This window comes from Mesoplodon bidens (genome assembly GCF_964165515.1).
Source record: "Mesoplodon bidens genome assembly, contig: HAP1_SCAFFOLD_92, whole genome shotgun sequence".
Taxonomy (NCBI): Eukaryota; Metazoa; Chordata; class Mammalia; order Artiodactyla; family Ziphiidae; genus Mesoplodon; species Mesoplodon bidens.
This window is the reverse complement of record NW_027672608.1, coordinates 1,186,940-1,209,611: the sequence shown is the minus strand read 5'-3', so window position 1 is coordinate 1,209,611 and position 22,672 is coordinate 1,186,940. Positions and strand designations below refer to the sequence as shown.

Here is a 22,672-nt window from a genome sequence, read left to right as displayed (position 1 = left end):
CACGCCCAGAGCCCTACCCTGGGCCTGGGAGAAGGCTCTGCTGCCAGGAGTGTTCTCTGGCCCGTGCACTGCTGGAGACACCTAGCTTACCCAGGAAGATGTCAGGAAGCGCACCACAATTAGATCTTCAGAGTCCACTGCAGGAGATCAGTAAACAAACTAAATACCTCTCCTGGGTGGCCAGCATATACTCAGAGATTCTGTGTCCAGAGTGGCTAGGTTTCAAGGCCAAGGTCTTCTGTGTGTGCCTGTCCTGAGCAGCGGCTGCCATGACCCTCACATTCCTCCCTTTCTCCACAACCCTCTGTTCTCCACACAGAGGGGACAACGTCTGTAAGTGAGCTCAGAGAGGAGCTCAGCAGAGCGAGGCCAAGTCCTCTGAAGTGGGGTGTTTGGGATCTCCTTTCAGACACTTCATTTCTTCCTCTGTCAGAGGCTGGGTTCACATGTCCTCTCCTATCTTGGTATGTCTCAATGTCTGACAGGAATTTCTTGGATTTGAGATGAATCTCCAGGGTTTGACTCCCACTTGGCAATAGGAAGGTACCCAATAAATGTTTGCTTGGAATTCTATAAGGATATTAGAATTCTAGCTTTGATAACTGAGAAGTCTCACAAAAAAGGTGGAAATGTTTATAACAGCAAAGGGGGAGGTGGTGTTGGAAGTCTTGAGGACTAAGCAGTTTGCCCTACTACACTGCTGCTAGGGCAGGTAGCTTGGTCAGGAGTCAATTCTATCCTCTGGAGATGGGCAAGAGGACCTGACTTCTTTGACCGTGGGGTTCATGTCCCTGTGATGGCAGAGTTTATATGATGGACAGGAAGCTGTCTCTACCCATGCTCCCCCTCACCTCCCTCACCTGACCAGGCTTAGGCTCCGAGCCTGAGTTTCTGAGGTGCCCATGGCTTCCTTACCCTGAGTGCATACGAGGCCATCTCACTCTAGAAAATGCCAGAATTTCCCAGAGGTGTTCTAGCTGCTAGTTGAGATACCCTATACCAGCTCCTCAGCTTCTATTTGTTGGTTCAGAGATGCCAGGGCTCAGATGGACCCAGAAGTCCAGCAAACAAATTGATAAGGGAATATTTTGAGCACCCTGAATTCCAAAGTCCTAGGCCATGTGGCTTCCTAGGCCTATCCAGACACTGCAGCCCCCAAAGACCCACACCCACATGCTAACACAGACACATACACACACACACCTTCAATGAGTCACCCTGTGGGCCTGACGCCTACCTTATTCCATCTTGGGCTTCTTAGCTGGGTGTTAAGAGAGCTGTAAGGGACCCCCTAGGCTTTCAGATGCCTAGTATTGAGGGAGTTGAATCTGAGGAGCATGTCGTAAGGAGTGGAGGAAGGACCACCTGGAGCAAGAACCTGGAACTCTGAAGCTATTTGACCAAATTCAAAAGAGACTGAGTCTCCGAGCTGCTTTTGTTACTGGGACTTTGGGTTCATCTTTTGTTTCTAGCAAGAAAAAGAGTGAGTATTTTAATTCCAGGAGAATTTGGAAAAACCTGGAAAATAGCAGGAGGATTGATTGGGAGGAACCCCTGCAGGGGAAAAACCACCCAATACAGTCTTAGAGCCTGACACTGGGTCCTCTACACTGGACCCAGCAGGTTGAAGTCCCTCTCTTGTCCTCATCCAGCCGCTCCTGTCTCCACCAGGTGAGAAGTTTTCAAGGTCCAGGTTGCTTGCCACCTGGAGCTCCAGCTCCTTCCCCTGCTTAGGTCTAGTACCTAGGTCCCCTGTACCACAATTCCCTGATGTAATGGCACTTATCTCTCTTGCTGGGTGTGCATCACATTCCCAGGTTTCATCCTCCGAAAGACAGCTGAGTCAAAGAGGGAATCAATGAGCCGAAGGGGGCGCTGTTTGCGCAGGTGGACGGTTCAGACAGCGCCTGAAGAGGTCTCTGGTATAGGAGGGAGCAGATGCCATTCAGGCAATCGGCCGGGGTCTTCAGGTGTTCTCCTGCCACTCTCGGGAGCCAGGAGCCTGTGGTCTGGATGCGTGGAGAGGAACTCTTCTCAAGACCCTTACGGCCACGAGCTCAGAACCTAGAGAACAGGTCCTGCGACTATGAAGGGACCAGGTGTCGTTTGCATTGGGCAGACAGCCCGAGGGCTGGAGAGGAGCCAGACCCCGGGACCAAGAAGTGTCTGAAGCACTTAGAAACACGTTGCTCGAGCTCCCAGGAAGTTGAGGCTGGTAGAGCTAGAAGCGGCCCAGGCCTCGAGTCCCAGGTGTCTGGGAGGGGGTTTCTCACAGGGGCTGTATGTTTTAACTCCTCCACTTTCTTAGGCCTGTTTGTTTTCATTGCGTTGAGCATGCCCCGCTCGTTCCCAGCCCAGACCAGTAGGGTCTCTGGGACCTCACCTCTCAGCCTTCTAGGAGTGCCCGGAAACTCCATGGTTCAGCCCCACGGTCTTCAGTAGCTTGCAGGAGCACCCTAATTGTTTCCAAAGTCGCTTGGAGCAGTGCACCCCGCTATGCCACCCCAGAGCTCCTGCTCTTACGCCCTGCACACCCATTTCGGACTCCAAGTCATTTTGCTATCTGAACTCGGATTTGGATCCTGCTGAGAATGGATCTTTCTGAAAAACCAGGGATTTAGATTTCCCAACGCAAAAAGAATTTGTGACTTCTTTACCCTCACGTGGCTGCATTTCCTCTTTGGTTGGCGGGGGTGAGTGAAGGGATGTCGCTGCTTCAAAGGCAGTTCTTTTTCTTTTTAAACACCAATTGGGGCAAAGATTCCAAACTTCTGCCAGTTTGAACTGTAAGGGTATCTCTAATCCCGAGAAGGAAGGACAGGGGAACACAAAGAATCGAGGTACGCCTTGCCCTGCCTCTTGGGCTTTCTAAGACCCACAGGGACACTGAGATGCCTCGCAAACCTCACCGGCCTCAGCCCCTCAGTTCAGTCCCTGGCACTATAGGCACCAGGATGCGTGCAGGCTGACAGCAAGAGGGGGCCAGTAGTGCGGAAACACCCTCTGCCTTCCTTCCTTCGCTTGCACCCCTTCCTCCCCCACAGTGGGTCCGCGGGCCAGGTAGCGGGACAGGAGGCCGAGATGGGCTAGGAAGGCTGGAGTGAAGGGCACAGAGAACTTGACCTCGTATGTACCAGCTCACCAGCAGGTGTGATGAGGCTGAGGGGGACACCGGGTGTGTGCCGCTGCCTGCGGGATCCTAAAAAGCTAGTGGGAGAACCGACCCTCGAATAGAGAACCAAGAATAGATTTTTAAACCTCACACGAATTTAATTTATGATATATGATAAACGTAGCAATTTGATTCAATGAATAAGGTAGTTTAATGAATAGCACTGGTATATTTTACTTTTGATCTAGAAGAGACTCAGTCCCTTGATTCTCAGCATATACAAAAGTAGGTTCTGTATTTATTTTAGATTTTTTAAAAATCAAATCTTTAAAGAAATATTAGGGGGAAGTATTTTCTAGGCTTAAAGAAAAAACTTTTTAACTAAACAGGACATTTTCCTAAGCTACCCTTTTTGGTAAACTAATCAGGCTGTATCTCTTACAATTTTAAATGTACATAACACTTAACACAGCAGTCCAACCTTGGGACATCTAACCTACAGAAGTAAAAAGCACCTGGACCAGAGGAAACTGTACGGGGAAAATGTGATTCAATGGAAAGCCATGCATTGTTTAGGGCCCACCATTCCAGTTTATTTGACTTTGATTCTTTCTGCCCTCTGAGGCTTTCTTGGCCTTTGAGCTAATTTATAACTCTGTAAATTGTAGATAACAGAAGGCAATGCAAAAAAATTCTTGTCTATAGATACGTAAATAAATCCCATCCCCTGAAGGGTCAATTGAAATCCCTCCTCAACTAGGAAAGAAGGCAATTTTGGCTCCATTTACACATTCATTTCACTATTCCTCATCTATAAATACGCTTGGTCTTTGTCCTTTGAACTGGCTTTGACATCTTTATCGTTGCCTTATGAGGTAAATGACTTAAATAAAATTTACATATCTATGAGAGTCATGGATTTACCTTTTTTGAGAATTATCCTTTAATGAAACAACTACAGTGGCATTTGTGGTGGTAAAACAAAACAAAATATCAATCTAATTGTGAATCTCGAATGATAGGAGAATGGTTAAAGGGCACATAAAATTGCCAGTTAATGGAATGAAAACAATAAAAATCTATGTGATCGAGTTGAAGGATGTTTTTATATCTATATCCACTTACAGTAGGATCTCATTTTTATTTTTAAAAAGGAAAAAATATTAGTGTATGTGTTACTGAGTCCAAGCTAACTCTGCTTGCCACATAACAGACAAATAAATCAGGAGATGAGGTGTTGAGGCAAGGAATGGCAACTTTATTTGGAAAGCAGGCAGATGAGAAGTTGCAGGCTAATATCGTAGAGTAACATCTTATCAGGGTCTGGATGCTAGCTTTTTTTTTATAGAACAGAGAAAGGGAGGAGGTGAGGAAGTAAAGTAAAAGGCCATAAGTCTTGCAAAATATCTCCTGGTTTTTGGCCAGCCTCAGGGAGGGGCTGTGTTAATTTCTTCTCTTCTGCAGCCATTCACAGTTGGGCAGGGTCAGGGTGTTTCCTTGTGAGCTGAACAAAGGCACTTTAGTTTAATATTCCGGCAGAGGGTCAGGGTTCCCCGAGGGAGGCCATTATGTATGCCTATAGCTATAGACATCAGCCTTTTAGTGATTATAGTAATAAAAATTAATGGAGAGCAAAGGTTAAAGTAAAAGAAACAGATCCAACGTGGAGTCAGATTTTGTTCTTCCCTGTTACATGTGTATGTCTATATATTTTTCTATGAGCACAATAAGTTGTGGAAAGATACACACTACTAATGTTGTTTATCTCACGTTGAGGTGAATTTGCTTAACATGGGGTTTTGTGATTAATCCAGGTTAATATGTATAAATATATATTCATGTATAATATATATTCATCTATATAATATATATGTCTTATATGTATATAAATCTTTTGGGTTGACTGTTACAAAGACCCTATATAACTTCTGTAATTTATAAAACACTTATTAAGATTTGTTTTATAAAAAAATACCCAGAAGTTTCCTGAGGGACATAAGAGAAATCTGGAAAAAATAACAAGACACACCTTGTATTTGGATAAGAAAATTTAACATTTTAAAGATCCTTACATTTTTGGTAATTAAGACACTATGGTACTGATATCAGAATAGAGAAGCTAACTGCTGGGAAAGAATTAAGATTCTACAACTGTCCCATATGAGATCTTAGTGTGTGGAAAAATGTTTTTAGAAATCAAAGTTAGACTGTTAAATAAATTATATTGGAAAAACCAGCTAGCTGATTGAGGGGAAATTGGATGACCATTCTACCGCACAACCTAAAATAAATTTAAAATGATTCAAGGCATAGTATTTTGTTCCAAATAATGAGGAAAACATGGTGAAGCAGTAAAATTAAGGGGAGATTTCTCACTTGGGGTTCCTCAAGCACTAATAAGAGATGACTAGATCAATTCACAAATAACTCAGAAAACCAATGCAGAGGAGAAAAAAAATGTAAATTGTCAATAAACATGAAACTATTTTTAACATTCACTAGCAATAGATTAAATGAAAACTGAAAAAATAACCAACTAGGAGACATGACTCTCCGTCAAAAAATTGTCCAAAATGATCAATGTCGATAAGGATGTGCTGAAACTGACACTGACATCTTGGGAGGTATGCACACCAGTTTTATCTTTCAGGAAGGCAGTCTGGCACAAGGGGATAATTACATGGAAATGGAATTGTGCATCACAGAGGTTTCAATTCCAGACTTTTAAAATATAATACATACAAAAAACTGCAAATAAAATCCCCAGAGGCTTGTTTCCTCAGAATTCTTCTATGTATGTGCCCATAAGTGAGGTAGACCTACTTATAAATAAGTAAATTATGAGTAAAATAAGTACATTATAAGCAATATGGTATATAAATGGCAAACCAACTAGGCCACAGCATGTTTCTGTTAGGGGAGCTCAGACTAAGGCACTTCACAGCAGAGTCTTTTCTGGGAATGACCTCTTATGAACCTCAAGACTCACGGTTTGCTCTTGGAAAAGTTTGCCCTTAATCAAATTGTTTCTTCTCTCTCACAAACTGAAACTGAGCCCCTCTAAAATTGAGTTCCCTTTGTGAGTTTCTGATTAATCTCTCTACTTAAAACTTTATGCCCTTGTTTGCCTCTTCTGACCTCAATCCTGTGCTAACTGAACACTAATCAAACAGAATAAGATGACTAAAATTGCTATTGTCTATAACATCATTAATGTACTAAAATTGCTGTTGTAGATATCATCATTAACACACAAAATCAGGTTGTTTCTCCAGAGCAGGATGAGCTCACAGATCCCCCAGGTGCCTAGAGAATTGTAAACTGGAAACATCCTGACTTCCACAACTATGATTAAGAGATGTCACAAGATGATGGTTAATCCCAACTTCTTTTTTCTTCTTTAAAAACACTCCCAACTCAAAGGCCAAGTTGGAGCAGATCTGAGGCTTGTCTCCCACTCCCTTGCTTGGCACCCTGCAATAAACCCTTACTTTATTGCAAACATCAGCTGTCAGAGTCTGGCTTTCGGTGCTGTAGTCACAGGAGCTCTTGCTCAATAACAAAGCCACATGCAGGTGACTTAAAAGTTATGTTGAAGGTAACGCTGAAGACTGTTACAGGCTTAGCAAATCAGGTATTACTTATTTATTGTTTATAAAACACTGGAGAGCTAATATTTGATGATCAGCTTTACAAAGCCTTTTGGAAGTGGGAAAGACTGGAGCTAAGGGAACCAAGGAGGAGGATTAATTAGAAAACGTGGAGCCAGAAAAAAAGTGTCTGCTGGAACAGAAAGGACAGGAATAAATTCAAGAGCTATTTCCAGGATAGAATGAATAAAACTTAATGATGGATTCGGATGGTGGTGATGGGGAAAGTATGTATAGGTAGACATTAAATCAAAAGCCTTATTGAAATCAGCTAGAAACAATGGGGATGAAGGTCCTCAACTGTGATCTCAATGAGTGAAGTCCCAAAAGTTCTATCCCCTTCAACCATTTCCAGCCACCAGCAGCAACCACTGCTTCCCTCAATGTCACTTTTCCACCAGTCACCTCCACTGGGGCTTTTTACCTATATCTTCCAGTAGTTTCACCTCCTTAAATTCACTCAATTAATCAGCTCAGTGAGCCTTCATCATGATCTCCCATTTTAACATTCCCAGTCTCTGAGCTGTCATTCACCATATTTCTACTTCGCCCTTAGAAGGAAAGGAAACCACCTAGTTTTCTGTGTTTTGTGAGGGTCACAGGCTGGGAAATTACCTTATCAGTACTTGTTTAAATTTAGTTCCAGGACTTTGGTGGCTCAAGGATGAGGGGAAGCATGGATGGGGGTGGAGGGAAGGGCAGATGACCAGCAGGGGTTGGGTGCAGGGTGGGGTACCAGTCTTCAGATTGGTGGGGTCGAGCAAAGGAACCACCAGTGGAAGGCTGTGAGGGAAGGGCATGGTTGTAGGGGTGATGGAAGCAGGTCATTGGGGGAGGTGGTGTTGGGTAGGAGTAGGGGCAAGCAGGGCGCTCAGGCAAGAAACCGGAGAAGGTGGCAGGAGACAGATGGGCCAGTGGCTGGAGCAGTGACCGCTCTTGCTTCTTCTGCTTAGCTCTGCGGTTCTGGAACCAGACCTGAGGAGGAGGGAGAAGAGCCACATTAGAGCCCCTCTCTCAAATAGGTGGCATTGTCATATGCATCTACAGACTGGTACAGAGCATAAGACTCCCCCACATCCCCAGAGGAAGTAAAGCTCTTGCAGAAGGCATAGCTGAACCAGGACTAGTGACAAAGCAAGACCCACACCATTCCCCCAATCCATATCTAAATTTGCCCTGCTACAACTTTGGGTGAGTAAGAAATGTCAAGTTGTAAAAAGAAAGAGATAAACATGACACAGTGGCATTTCACCTCCACAGAGAATGGGAAATTTCCTCTAGGGTTATTAGAGACTAAGACTATGGATGAGTTTAATTGTTACAGACCAGGTTAGATTTAGGGTACAGTTTATTCTTAAGATTAAGTAACTCTATGGTTAGAATTGAGCAAGCATCAGGTTGAGTTTCAAGACCATGGTTAGGGACAAGGTTACATACGTGTGTGAATAGTTAGGATTGAATTTCTGTTGGAGTTCACATCACTGTTAAGGTTGGAGTTTGACATTGAAATTCAAGTTAGATTAGGTTAGCCCCAAGGTTAAACTCCAGTGAAATTCCTGACGTAGATGAGGTTATGCTGACTGTTGGGTAAGACTCTGTTCTGGTGAACATTTGGGTTAGGGTTATAGTGCCCTGAGAATTTATGCCCCAGTAGTTCCCAATCACCGAATCTGCATTTCTTCAGGGGATGGTGGGCGGAGGATCCTGGGCCATCACCTGGATTCTGGCCTCGCTGAGACCTGTGTCCTGGGCCAGGCCTTCTCGGGCCCAAATGTCAGGGTAGCAGTTCCTCCAAAAAGCTGACTCCAGCTGTTCCAAGTGCGCTGGATTGAAGGTGGTGCATTGGCGGCGCCAGGAGTGTGGGCGACCCCTCTGTTCTCCTTGTGAGCAAAGACTTGGTCTCCCCACTCGTACACCAGAGAGGTTCCTGCAGGGCTGAGTGCTCATGTCTGAGAAGGAGGGTGGAGGAGAATTTGTTGCCGCATGGATCCACCCATCCATCCCAGACCACATATGCTGGAACCCCCAGATTCTACTAGGACCCAGTGTATTGCTCATATACTCTGCCCTGACCAGAAATTCTTCAGCTTTCAGAATTAGCTGAATCCAGCTCAGCCTTGGCCCTGCTTCACTTCTGATTCCCTTAACCCATGCTGCCCCCTCCACATGAAGTCTGCCCCTCAGTCTCACTTGTCCTAGGCACTCACGCTCCCTCTGCCTCACTTCTGCACCTTGTGCCCACTCCCCATTACACTCCCCCAGATTCATCCCCATGTAAGGCATGCCCCTCCATAGCCTTTCATCTCTCTCAGCACACATACCACCTTCCTGGGTCTCACCCTGTGGATCTCCTATTCGCTCTGACAACCTAACAAACTGCCCAGGTCTCTGTCTAAGACCCCTATGACTTGCTCCCTGCTCTCATGGTTCACATGCAACTTAAACCTTTATATTGTTCCCATTGTCCTATTCCCTCCACCTGGGAAGATGAAACATTCCTCACTCTTCTGCTCAGACACACCCTCCTCACACATACATTTCATCTTCTCCCCTATCCCAGTCCTGGCCTGGCCACCAGGCTGCAGGAACCTGAGCTCATGGGAAAGGCCTGCCTCTTCTCCCTACAGACTCACTAAGCCCCCACACTAATTAGTCTGAGAGCCAGCTGGGGAATAGAGAACAGGAGCAAAAGGAAACACCTGGGAGGCACACACTGAGAAAAGATATCTGGATTGAGGATCCCAACCCCATGGGGACCCAGGTGGTAGTCCCTACCCCGTGCTCACTGTCCACCTTAGCCCCCTGCTCTCCTCGGATCCAAAGCCCTGGCCCCTCCAACTCTCTTCCTTGGAGAAAGCAGTGCAGTGAGCAAACTCTGAGGTCAGGAGTGAGGAGACAGCTTTTAGCTCAGCCTCTGCCGCCTCCTCATCCGTCACGGTCTCAGTGTGCCACTCTGTAAAGCAAAGGAGTTGTATCAGCCCATGTGTATTAAGATTCCCTTGTTTTTAACATTCTAGGATTCTGGTTTTTTATTTCTCCTCTTCACTTTCCTCGTGATGAACCATCGCCCCATGGAGCCTGCGCATGGAGCATGCACACCTGCTGTCTCCTCAGGACCACCCCAGAGATTCACTCACCCACCGTGGAGGTCAAAGTCCCAGCGGCTGCAAAGCCCTCGGGCCAGAGACTGCTGCAAACTCGCCCCTTCTTTTGTTTACCCTGCTCACTCTTCCCTTCTGCATCCATGGCTCACAACAAAGACCAAAGACAGCTCAGTCTCATGTCCCTGATTCTGGATCAGTCTTTCTCTGTTTCTGTTCCCCTCTATGCCTTGTATTTCACTGCTTTCCCCCTGTTTATACCTCTCTCTGAATCTCTCTCCCTGTGTAGATATAGATAGATAGACCTTTTTCTCTCTCTCCTTTTTTCTAACTTTTATTTCAATTTCTAATTCCCCATTCCTTTGCTTGAGTATCATCTCATTCTGCCTTGCCCTCACCCTGTTTCTCTTTTATAGTCTGCACTTTTCTCCGCCTGCACCTTCTCTCTCTGGGATGCCGTTCTCTCCTTTTGCTCTCAGATGCCTACTTTCCCAGCTTGCAATCCCACACTAACTCTTTCTCCCTGAGCCTTGGAGGAGTGACCTGTTCCTCACCCCTGTGAGCCCATCCAATCATTGCCTGGTCGCCAGAGCCCCCATCATCAGGGGAGGATCACAAGCCAGATGAGGGAAGGTGCTCTGTTGGAGAGTCTAGGGACTGGGGTCAAGAGCTCATACTCCCGGAGGACCAAATTCTTTTGTCCTGTTAAATCCCCTCCTGGGAGCAGGCAGGGGAAGGAAGAGAAAATGCATTCCTCCTGAGACTCCTCCTCAGAACCTCATCATGAGGGGAGAGGGAGAGGGAGAGTTTGTGCAAATGGAGATGAGGAGTAGGGCCTGCCTTGTGTCTCAGTATGTGGGTGATTCCCACAGACTTCTTTCCATGAAACTAAAAAACTAAAAACACAAGTACATTCTGGCCCCTCCTAAATATCCTGATTCTCAGAATACACTGGACACCCCGTCAGGACAACCTGAACCATAGGCTGAGTCTCCAGGACACCATACTTCTCAAGTACTTTCTGTATTCTTCCCCCAAATGTCACCTCCTCATTCACTCAGAACCCCCCAGGACTCCCTGACCCTCCAAGGTCATCCAGACCATCAGAGAACACTTACCCTCAAGAGCATCTGTATTCCAGGTGCATCCTTATCTCCCTGGACCTCAGGTCTCTGCAGAAGACTGAGATTCCCATGACATCCCGACATTCTGATTCTTCAAGGAAACCCTGACATACCCAGCATTGCTGAGCAGTCAGGACACCCTGACACACGCAGTACTCTGCTTCTTGAGATTACATAGATCTAGGAACTACATTCTGACATCCGTAGGACATCCTGAACCTTTAAAGACAACCCAATATCCTAGGACTCTAGGGTTCTCTAGGACGCACTGAAACCTAGAGTATTCAACCTCAACTAGGAGATTATCCCTGTCCCCCGCCATGAAGTTCTGAAATGTCAGAATAGACTGAATCAATGAGGGCACCCTAATCCCCTTGGAACACACTGTACTCATAGGACTGTCTGATCCCCTATGTTATGCTAATCCTTCACACACATTCTTTAAAAGAACAACTCAAGACAGAAAAACATAGTAATCGTCCAGGATCCTGAGGCTTACAATATGATCCATGGATCAGAAGTATAAGCAGCACATGAGAGCTTGTTAGAAATGTAAGATTTGAGGCCTCACTTCAGTCCTACTGAATCAGAATTTTCACTGTAACAAGATCCCCAAGAGAACTGACTGTACACTTGTCTTCATCAGCTCTGGCTGCCATAATAAAATGCCAAAGGCAAGGTGGCTAAAACAACAGGTATTCATTTCTCACAGTTCTGGAGGCTGAGAAGTCCATGATTAACGTGCCAGCTGATTCAGTTCCTAAGAGACTTTTCCTGGGTTACAGACAGCCACCTTCTGTGTCTTCACAAGACAGAAAGAGAACTCAGTCCTGGTCTCTTTTCTCTTCTTATAAAGACACTACTCTAATCTTGTGGCCTCAACCTCACGATCTCACTTAACCCTAATCACCTCCCAAAGGCCCCACCTCCAAATATCATTGCATCACATTGGGGTTAGGACTCAACATATGAAGTGGTGAGGAGACACAAACATTCAGGTCATAACAACATAAAAGTCGAGAAACACTGATCCAAGATGCCAACCCCTCTCCCCCTACCCCAGGGTATACTGTGACCTCCTAGAGAAACTCGAGCTGCATGACAGCTCTGCCTCCCAAGATTCATGTAGTCAACTTGGATCCACAAGCACACACTGAATTCCAATACTCTTGCTGCCTCAAAATAGCCTAACCCTATAAGGGAACTCTGACCAGCCATCCAAAGCAGCCTGATGATCCCAGGACACTCTGATATTACAAAGAAACTCTGACCTACTACCCTGCTCCCCAAGACATTGAGACACTACAGGTTTGACTTGACATCCCAGGATACCATTATTTCCTAGTAGGCTAGGGAGGAGTATTTTTCCAGGGCATTGTAATTCCCACTCAAACTTGACCTTCAAGGAAGTCTGATACCCAGGGTTCTCTCACACTACCAGAAGCAGGATGGTGTGGTGGGGAAGAATACAGGTTCTGGAGCCAGGCTGCCCTGGGTTCAAATATCAGCTATACCACTTACTAGCTATGTGATCCCAGGCTCATTACTTTGTATCTCTGCACCTCAGCTTTATCATCCAAGGATAATAATACAGTCAATTCTCTTTATATAGGTAGTTTTCTTCCATAAAGTCATGATAAACACTGAATTGGTGAATACTGAACCACTGTTACTAAGGGAAATAGGTTCCTGTGAGCTTCTGACCACAATATTTTTGGTCAACCAATCAATACATAACATTGTTGTATGTGTGTCTCAGTTTAAATACACCTTACTTAATATATATTGTAAGCTCATTAACATTGAACTCATGGCCAACAGCACTATAACTCATGCCTGAACAAAGATTATTTTCTCCGTTAAACACCTCATGGACCTCCTGCACTTAGGAACACTAGACAACATTGCAGCACTATGCTTGGGGGCCATTTGGAACAGTACTATTACCTTCAAAAGACAAAAATGTATAAAATGTTGGCTTAGACAAGATAGAAGTTTATTTCTATCACACACAAAATAAGTTCAGAAATAGGTATTCAAAGGCTGGTACAGTGGATCTAAGATGTCATCAGACTCCCAAGCTCAGAAATTTCTACCCCATTATCTTACTGTAAGTTTTCCATCCTCATCTTATGGTCCAGGGTGGCAGCTGGAGGTACTGTCATCATTTCCACACCACAGGCCAGAGAAAGAAGGAAAAGTAGAAGAACGAGCATCCATGTGCCACGATGGTGGTGCACCCCAAACTCTATGGGACAGAAATTCCTGCACTCAGGACCCTTCCTGACCTTGGCCTGTCCCTATGTTCCTCTTCCTCTGGCTGGTCATTTGTGTCATTTATAGTATCCTTTAAAATGAACCAATAATAGTAAATAAACTGTTTCCTTGAGTTCTGTGAGACATTATAGCAAATTATCCAATTTGAGGATGGGGTCATGGAAACCCCGATGTGTAACCAAGTTTAACAGAGTATGAGTAACCTGGGGGCCCAGTACTTCTGATTGGCATCTGAATGGGGGTAGCTTTGTGGGACTGAGCCCTTAAGCTCTGGAGTCTGTCTTAGGTCAGAATAGTTAGTATCTGAATTAAATTAAATTATAGGGCACCCAATTAGATTGGAAAGGAAAAAGTAAAATTGTCTTTGTATGTGGACACAATAATCTGCCATGCAGAATTTTTGATGGAATTATAAGGAATCTATTATGGCTAATTAGTGAGTTTAGCAAAGTTTCAGGATTCAAAACCAATATAAAAAAATAATCATATAACAACAAATAATAAATAATTTGAATTATAAACTTAGTACCATTTACAGTAGCATAAAATATGAAACATTTAGTGTTAAAGTTGTCAAAAATATGAGCAATCTGTACACTGAAAACTAAAAATAATATTCATGAGTGGAATAAAAGAAAACCTTTTAAAATGAAGAAATATGCTATGCTTTTGGGTCAGGAGACTAATTATTGTTAATTCTGAAATTGATAACATTTCATGTGGTCTCAAAATTTCATCAGACTTTTTCATAGAAATTGGAAAACTGATTCTAAAATTTATATAACAATGCAAAAAACCTAGCATTGCCAAAACAGCTTTGAAAAAGATCTAAGTTGGAAGACTTACACTGTCCAAATTCAAGAATTATTATATAAAGATTGTACTCAAGACAAATGATTCTTGGCCATCAGTCTTGGCCATGAGTCCTGCCATCAGTATAGACAAATATATGAATGAAAAGGAAAGAATTCAGAAATAAACCCAAATAAAAAGGCAATTTAGCAGAGAACGTCTAGCTTTTTTAAACAAGTGGTGCTGGACCAGTTGGCTATCTAAATCATATGGGGTGAGGGGGGATGGAACTTGGATCCATACCTCATACCATAATTTAAAATTAACCCAAAATGGACCACAGATCTGAATGTAAAATCTAAAATTATAAAACTTCCAAAACACGTAAAAAATCTTTGGAGGGCTTCCCTGGTAGTGCACTCATTGAGAGTCCACCTGCCAATGCAGGGGACAAAGGTTCATGCCCCGGTCTGGGAAGATCCCACATGCTGCGGAGTGGCTGGGCCCGTGAGCCATGGCCACTGAGCCTGCATGTCTGGAGCCTGTGCTCCACAACGGGAGAAACCACAGCATTGAGAGGCCCACGTACAGCAAAAAAAAAAAAAAAAAAAAAAAAAAAACTTTGGGAACATGGATTACATAAATATGTCTTAGTTATGACACCAAAAGACCATATATAAATGAAGAAACTGGTAAATTGAACATCAAAGTAAGAACTTCTGCTCTTCAAAATACACTGATAAATGAATTAAAAGACAAGTTACATACTGGAAGAAAACATTTGCAAATCATATATGTAATAAGAATATTTATCTGTTAATTCATATATCTGATAAAGGTTAACTATGCCCAATATACAAATTCAAGAATATAAAGACAAACATTGTAATTTTTAAAAATGCAAAAAAAATGAACAGGCAATTCACCAGGAAATATATGCAATACAACAACCTTGGAAAAGAGTTTGGCATTTTCTTAAAAATGTTAATTTCTTAAAATGATCCAGCCTTTCCTCTTCTAGTTAATTAATCCAAGAGAAGAAAAAGCATAGATCCATATCAAGTCTTGTAGTTGAATGTTGCCTGTGACTTTATTTCTGAGACAACACAAGTCTTCATAGATAGGCACCTGTATGAACCGTTGTAGTATAGCCATGAAATGGAATATTACCTGCAATAAAAAGGAATAAACTACAACTACAGCATGGATGAATCTCAAAACAATTATGCTGTTAAAGAAGCCAGACAAAAGTGTACATGTTATACGATTTCATTTCTGCAAAACCCAAGAACAAGAGTTGGCAAAGCACAGCCTATAAGCAAAATTCAGCCCTCTGCCTTTTTTTTCTTTTTTTAACAAGTTCTTTGGAACATAGCCATCATCATTTTTTTCATATTTTCTATGACTGCTCTCCTTCTACAATGGGAGAGGTGACATTGCAACATCTAGAGTACTCAGTAACTGGCCTTTTACAGTAAAAATTTGCTGACTCTTGCCTTAGTGTACATGTTGAAGTACATAGAAAACACAATGGAATCTATAGAAACATTCTTAGAATTGATAAGCTAATTTCAGAGTACAAGGTGAATACGCAAAATCAACTGTGTGTCTATATGTTAGCAATAAAAGATTAGAATTTAATCCTCCCCAATTTAATCAACAGATTCAATACAACACAATCAAAATCCTAACAGACAATTTTCAAGAAATTGACAAGCTGATTTAAAGGTTTATATTGAAAAGCAAAGGACCTAAAATAGCGGAAAACCTTGAAAATTAAGAACAAGTTCAGGTCACTTATACTATTGATTTCAATATTTAACATAAAGATTCAATAATCATGACAGTGTGAAATGAATGCAACACACAGAAACTCCAGAAATAGAATTGAATTTCAACAAAGGTGCAAGTATAATTCAATATGGAAACAGAAATCTTTTTAGCAGGTGACGTTGGAACAACTGGTTATCAGTATAGATAAAAACTAACTCTAATTTTTACCTCACATCATATTCACTCACGGAAATGAATCATAAAGTTAAATACAAAATTCTATTAAATTACTGGAAGAAAACATGGTACAAAATATTTGTTACAGTGACTTAGGCAAAGATTTCATGAATAGGACATAAAAAGCATGACTTTAAGGGGAAAGAGTGATAAGATGAACATTAAAATTATTTTTTTTCTCTTCATAAGGCATAAGAAAATTAAAAGCAAACCACAAACCGGGAGAAAATATTTGCGAAATTTACAATTGAGTCCAGAAAAAAACCCCTCAAAAAATGAGATGAAAAACAGCTCAATAAAAATAGGCAAACAACCCAATAAAAAATGGGAAAATATTTGAACATAACTTCACAAAAGGAGATATATGAATAGGCGATAAGTATAAGATGCTCAACATCACTAGTTATCAGGAAAATGCAAATTAAAACCACAATGAGATATTATTATACATCCAGTAGAATAGTTAATGTTAAAAAGACTGACAAGGGCTTCCATGGTGGCACAGTGGTTGAGACTCCGCCTGCCGATGCAGGGGACGTGGGTTTGTGCCCTGGTCTGGGAAGATCCCACGTGCTGCGTGAGCCATGGCCGCTGAGCCTGTGTGTCTGGAGCCTGTGCTCTGCAACGGGAGAGGCCACAGCAGTGAGAGGCCTGCATACCGAAAAACAAAATGACTGACAATACCCAGTGTTGATAAGGATGTGTAACAATTGGAAGTATCAAATATTGCTGATAGGAATGCCAACTGTCCAGCTAGTTTTTGCAAAAACAGTATTGCAGTATCTTATAAAGTTAAAACATTTACCATAAAACCCAGTAATCACATTCCAAGAAAAATGAAAGCATATGGCCACACACAAACTTCTACAGAAATATACATGGTAGTATTACATGCGCATTGTATACATATATAGTGATATGCATACATATTATACATAATAGTTCTAAACTGGAAACAAACCAATTTCCTCAACTGTTGAATGGTAATAAAAATTGTGGATCTCCTTACTATGGAATACTACACAGGAATGAAAAGGAACACAATGTTAATAAATGCAACAAATTTGTGATACATTGACAAAATGGATTAATCTCAAAAGCATTATGCTAAGTGAAAGAATTCAAACACAAAAGACCACATACTGTATGATTCCATTTATATTAAATTCTAGGAAACACAAAATTGTAGTGAAAGAAAGCAGATCAGTGATTACCTGGTCATGGAAGGGTGCTAACTTCAAAGGGAAACAAGAAAACTTTTTAGGGTGATATAACAGTTGTGTTTCTTGATTGTGGTGGTGGTAACATGACAACATGATTTTAAAATTCATCGAAGTGTAACGTAAATGGGTAATGTTTATTATCTATCAATTATAACTCACCCCCCCAAAATTAATTTCAAAATATGGAAAGAAAAGAGGCATAAAAATTAAACAAATGATGGCCTCCCTGGTGGTGCAGTGGTTGAGAGTCCGCCTGCCAATGCAGGGGATACGGGTTCGTGCCCGGGTCCGGGAGGATCACATATGCCGCGGAGCGGCTGGGCCCGTGAGCCATGGCCGCTGAGCCTGCACGTCCGGAGTCTGTGCTCCACAACGGGAGAGGCCACAACACTGAGAGGCCCGCATGCCAAAAAAAAAAAATTAAGCAAATGAAAAAAATAGGCAATTATTAACTTCAGGAACATTCAAAATTTGTGCCAGGATAAACAAAAGGATTAGTACACAAACAGTGTATAACAGAGTCAGAAAGTCAATAATAGATATTGACATACCTCCAAATTGTGATGTGCCTATAATAGGAGCATTTGAGGAAGAGGAAAAGGGATGGTGAAGTGGTATTAACTCATCACCTGTCAAAATGGGAAGACAACATATTGTAAGTCAATGATCAAAAATAGCATTATAGGGCTTCCCTGGTGGCGCAGTGGTTGAGAGTCCGCCTGCCGATGCAGGGGACACGGGTTCGTGCCCCGGTCTGGGAGGATCCCACATGCCGCAGAGCGGCTGGGCCCGTGAGCCATGGCTGCTGAGCCTGCGCGTCCGGAGCCTGTGCTCTGCAAGGGGAGAGGCCACAACAGTGAGAGGCCCGCCTACCGCAAAAAAAAAAAAAAAAAAATAGCATTATAAACATATTATTTAGAAATATGTAAAAGTATTTATATTGGGAAGTTGGATCATGGAGTGGAAAGACAGGTAGGGAACTACGTTTCTATTTAAAGAATTGTTTAACTTTTAAAGCTATGCTAATATATTTATTTGACTAAAATAATTTTAAAATAAAAATTCTTGATTAAATACTTGATTTATTCAGTTTTTATATTCCTTTATTATTAATAAGAGCATTTAAGGATATTTTCCCATAGCTTTTTATATTTTTTCTCTAATTTATGAATCATTTGGTTTAAACTTTCTTTTTGATATGGGGATTATGAAGAACACTGTTTTAAATTTTATCAAATGAACATTTCTTTTTACATTTTGATTTGTGGTTTCTAATTTTTGGCTTTGTGGTGAAGGCCATAAGAGAATATATCCTATGAAATCAATGTTTGATTTCATTGATTCAGTTTTCATTACAAAAACTCTATTATAAAGTTTTTGTTGTAGTCAAGAAAATGGCCAACATTTGTAATTATTCCCTGGGCTTAAAATAGGAATATATATTCTCTATTTTCAAGGTGGAAATATGTGTATTTTATATGTGTATATATATATATATATATATATATATATATATATATATATATATATATTTTTTTTTTTTTGCGGTACACTGGCCTCTCACTGCCGTGGCCTCTCCCGTTGCGGAGCACAGGCTCCAGACATGCAGGCTCAGCGGCCATGGCTCACGGGCCCAGCTGCTTCGCGGCATGTGGGATCCTCCCGGACCAGGGCACGAACCCATGTCCCCTGCATTGGCAGGCGGACTCTCAACAACTGCGCCACCAGGGAAGCCCTATATATATATTTTTAACTGATGTATAGTTGATTTACAATGTGATAATTTCTGCTGTACAGCAAAGTGATTCAGTTATATATGCATTTTTAAAATATTCTTTTCCATTATGGTATATCACAGAATATTGAATATATTTCCCTGTGTACAAATCAAATTTCTTTGTTGTTTAAACAAAATCTCTGTCATATTTTTTAATTAACTACTTGATCTTTCAAATTCTGGGAATCTTATATTAAAGTCCATCATTAAGACATGAATCAACTTCTTTAAAATTTTTTTAAACCTTTGCCTAACCTATTCCTATTCTACATTGCTTACATTGCTATTGCAAACAGTTGCTACATTGTTTTGTTTGATTTCATAAGTGTGATTAAGTTTTATGAATTTGTCCTTTGTTATCATAAAATATTCCTCTTTTGTGATTTATGCTTTCAGTTGACTTAATTATTGCTTTATCTGTAATTAATAACACCACCAATGTTCTCTAATTTTTGCACTTGCCTAACACATCTTTGCCAAATTTCATATTTGTGTTCTTTCTTTTTTTAAAATTAGTTTTAAAACTCACCTTGTAAAAATTTTGCTATGTATATGCACACAAATAGAAACTTAAAAATACACATCCAAGTTACAATAGCCCACAGATATTATTTAGATGACCACATATATAACCCACACCCAGTATTCCCTACCCCCGTCCACAGGCCAGAATTTCTAAGTGGTACGTGTGGTTTCCTATGTCAGGGACACAGCAACTATTACAGAGATTAACTGAGACAGAATTGAGGGTCTGTTCTTAGACCTTACTTTCTTACTATAAATTGACAAACCTTTTATTTGAAAGAAGAAAGAGTGCAGAGTCCTAAAGACTTAAGGATTATACAAAAGGGAGTCAGTGTAGAGCAAAGAATGGAGCTACCATGAATATCTGTGGGCCAAGTTCACTGGCTTCACAATTTTTCTTCAGATCCATTCTGAGCACAGAGCAAGGGACCAAGTATATTTTGTCTGTGACATGGGTGTGAGATGTACTTGAGGCAATGGGAAGCAACAAGTCTGAACACTAAACTGATTTCCTCTCAGGCTGAGATATCTGTGTCCAGAGAGGATAGGAACAAAGAACGCTTAGTATGTGTGCCTTTAATGAGGAGCTGTGGGGAATCCACCTTAGAGGCACCTGTCTGAATCTAAGTGTTCTCCTCCAGGGAGAAAATCTTTCTGACTCCCCCACTAGCTGTGACTTTCTCATGATTCAGGGTCAGGCAAGCAGCCAGTGGAGAAAGGGGTCCCATGATAGCCTCTCACAGCAGCAGAGCAGCCAGGTAAGAAAATCTGGGAAAGCAGGTGAGGACACAGTTATCTCCCACAGAGACAGATTCACACGGACAAAAACACATACATTTACATTTGGAGAAACACACACTAAATGCTTCAGCATCTCACCAAGTTCAAACGGGAAACATCACCTGGTTTAACATGTACAAGCCTTTCCTCTTTCAGGATGTACTGCCCATTGCAGAATAGAGCAAGCATGTTTCCAAGGTGGAAATAGAAAATTAAGCAGTTGGAAACGAAAGAGGTAACTAAGGGCAGCATTGCTAAGATCAGTGACGGCAAGCTCTTCGAAATTCTGGCCAAAAGCTCAGAGCCAAGAGCCACCCTCTTTCCTCACAAAAGAGACTCTTCTGTCAGACATTCAAGACCCTCCTATTCTGCCCTTAATCTCCACCGTTTTATTAGTTGCTTCCTTGTGTACCTTCACTGTGGTCTATGACCACATTAGAGAAGTGTCTCAGAGGGAGGTTGCTTGGATGCCACATGGAACCCCACAGAGGGGGTCAGCTTGAGCTGCGGTCCAAGCACTAAGCATCCTCAGTTTTAAGGTCCAGGAACACAAACACTCAATGCTGCAAAACATGAGATGTCTCAGGGACAGTCACAAACTAAAGAGATTCACAAGGGACTGATGTATGAAACCAGGCCCTCTTACCATATTGACTTGGGGGTGGGGCCAACGTTGCTTGTACTCCTGGTAGGACTATCCCAGCAAACATTGACAGGAAGTGGCCAACCTTAATGCTGGCAGATCTCTCGACATAGAGTCTGGGTTATTTAGAGCCTCTACACCTGTTTTTGCCTTTGCCAGTTCCCAGACAATAGGAAAAACCCTACACCATCCTGCTATACTTCTTTCACCTTCTACTACCATTTCCATCATGGGAAATAGCTTACAATTAAGACCCTAATATCAACATCTACTCTTTGGAGCACAATGAAAACGTCTGCACAAATATTGTTTTGGTTTTTCCTTGATGCAACCCCTGTACCCCCACTTCTACATTCTACATCCTTTCCCTGAAGTACTTTCTTTCAATAGCTCTGGGTACTGCCAACTTCTGCCTTTCTACCTTTTAATTCTGTGATATAATTTATGAGAAAATGGCTTCAGATCTCAGAATTTTACATTGGTTTTACTAATTTAACTCTCAAAATGCTGGATATTTTATAGTCACCATACTATATACATCCTGCAACCACTCTCCTAAAAGTATTGCCTGTGACACCCTTTATCCCAGTCAGTCAAGTCATTTAACCTGTAAATCTCCTCCCCTGAAATGCCATCTCCTCTCCTCTTTACTATTCGAATACTGTGTATTCTTACATATTCAAAATTCTCTATCTGACTCTTTCTGCCTGCATTAATTCCTTAAGGCTGGGATTATCACTTGGATATGCCCCCATAACTTTACTTTCTCTATGAATCTCCTTTTCCTCTTCAAAAATAATACCAAATACCAGTGATCCTGTTTTGGCCAGCACAGGGAGAAAAGTAGTCTCTTCACAGAATGTCGTACATAGCAAACTCACTAGCACGCTTAGCTCATCCAAGCCAACATTTGTGAGCTACTGCAATGACATTTTGATGCTATCCAGTTACAACGTTGAGGGAAAACTGCCAGGCAGATCCTTCAGTGCCTAGAATTAGTATAATCCTGAGAAAATAAGAGAGATCCAGAATGAATTTGAGTGAGTTGTATAAAGTTATTCGGGTAAAAGAACTTATGACTTTAAACAAATAGCTAGATCTCATTGCTTCATTTTTCCCTTCTGCTTAATGAAGCTTGTTATTTTTTTAAATTTACATATTTTAAATCTGTAAGAAATGTATGTAAAGCAGGAAGACACTGCCTGGCACTTGGTTATAGTCTCAATAAATGGTTGATAATTGAAACTTGGAAGTAAAACTAGGGAGGAATATAAAGAAAAGGGCATTTCAGCTGTTTCAAGACTATAAATGTTATGCTTTCTTTCAATCTAATCTGTCATCACCTAATTTCTCTGAATCCCAGGTTCTTCATCTCTGATTCTTCTTCTCAGGGTCCTCACTTATGAATGATGGATGACAGAAGTTCCTGGTGGCCTAGTGGTTAGGATTCTAGGCTTTTACTGCTGTGGCCCAGGTTCAGTACCTGGTCAGGGAACTGAGATCCCACAAGCCATGTGAGGCGGCCAAAATATATATATATATATATATATATATGAATGATATGGATTAAAAGAAATTGTGTATGTGAAAATAACTTGTATATACTAGATATTCATTAACTGTTAGTGAAGTATGAATTAAGCTGCATGAAACCAAAG

General features: G+C 41.8%; 2 protein-coding genes across 2 annotated transcripts in view; one reads left to right on the top strand and one right to left on the bottom strand.

Annotated features, from left to right (window-relative positions):
- LOC308609906 (dual specificity protein kinase CLK4-like) overlaps window positions 1-22,672 on the top strand; it is a 287,013-nt gene that overhangs the window by 136,045 nt on the left and 128,296 nt on the right. The gene's annotated exons all lie outside the window — the stretch shown is intronic.
- Window positions 7,399-10,265, bottom strand: LOC308609927 (homeobox protein prophet of Pit-1-like; the record flags this gene model as incomplete). Its single annotated transcript, XM_081259206.1, has 3 exons — window positions 9,900-10,265; window positions 8,479-8,711; window positions 7,399-7,737 (listed from the first exon to the last, which is right to left on the bottom strand). The coding sequence occupies exons 1-3, from the start codon at window positions 10,006-10,008 to the stop codon at window positions 7,399-7,401; spliced, it is 681 nt and encodes a 226-aa protein (XP_081115332.1). The 5' UTR covers window positions 10,009-10,265.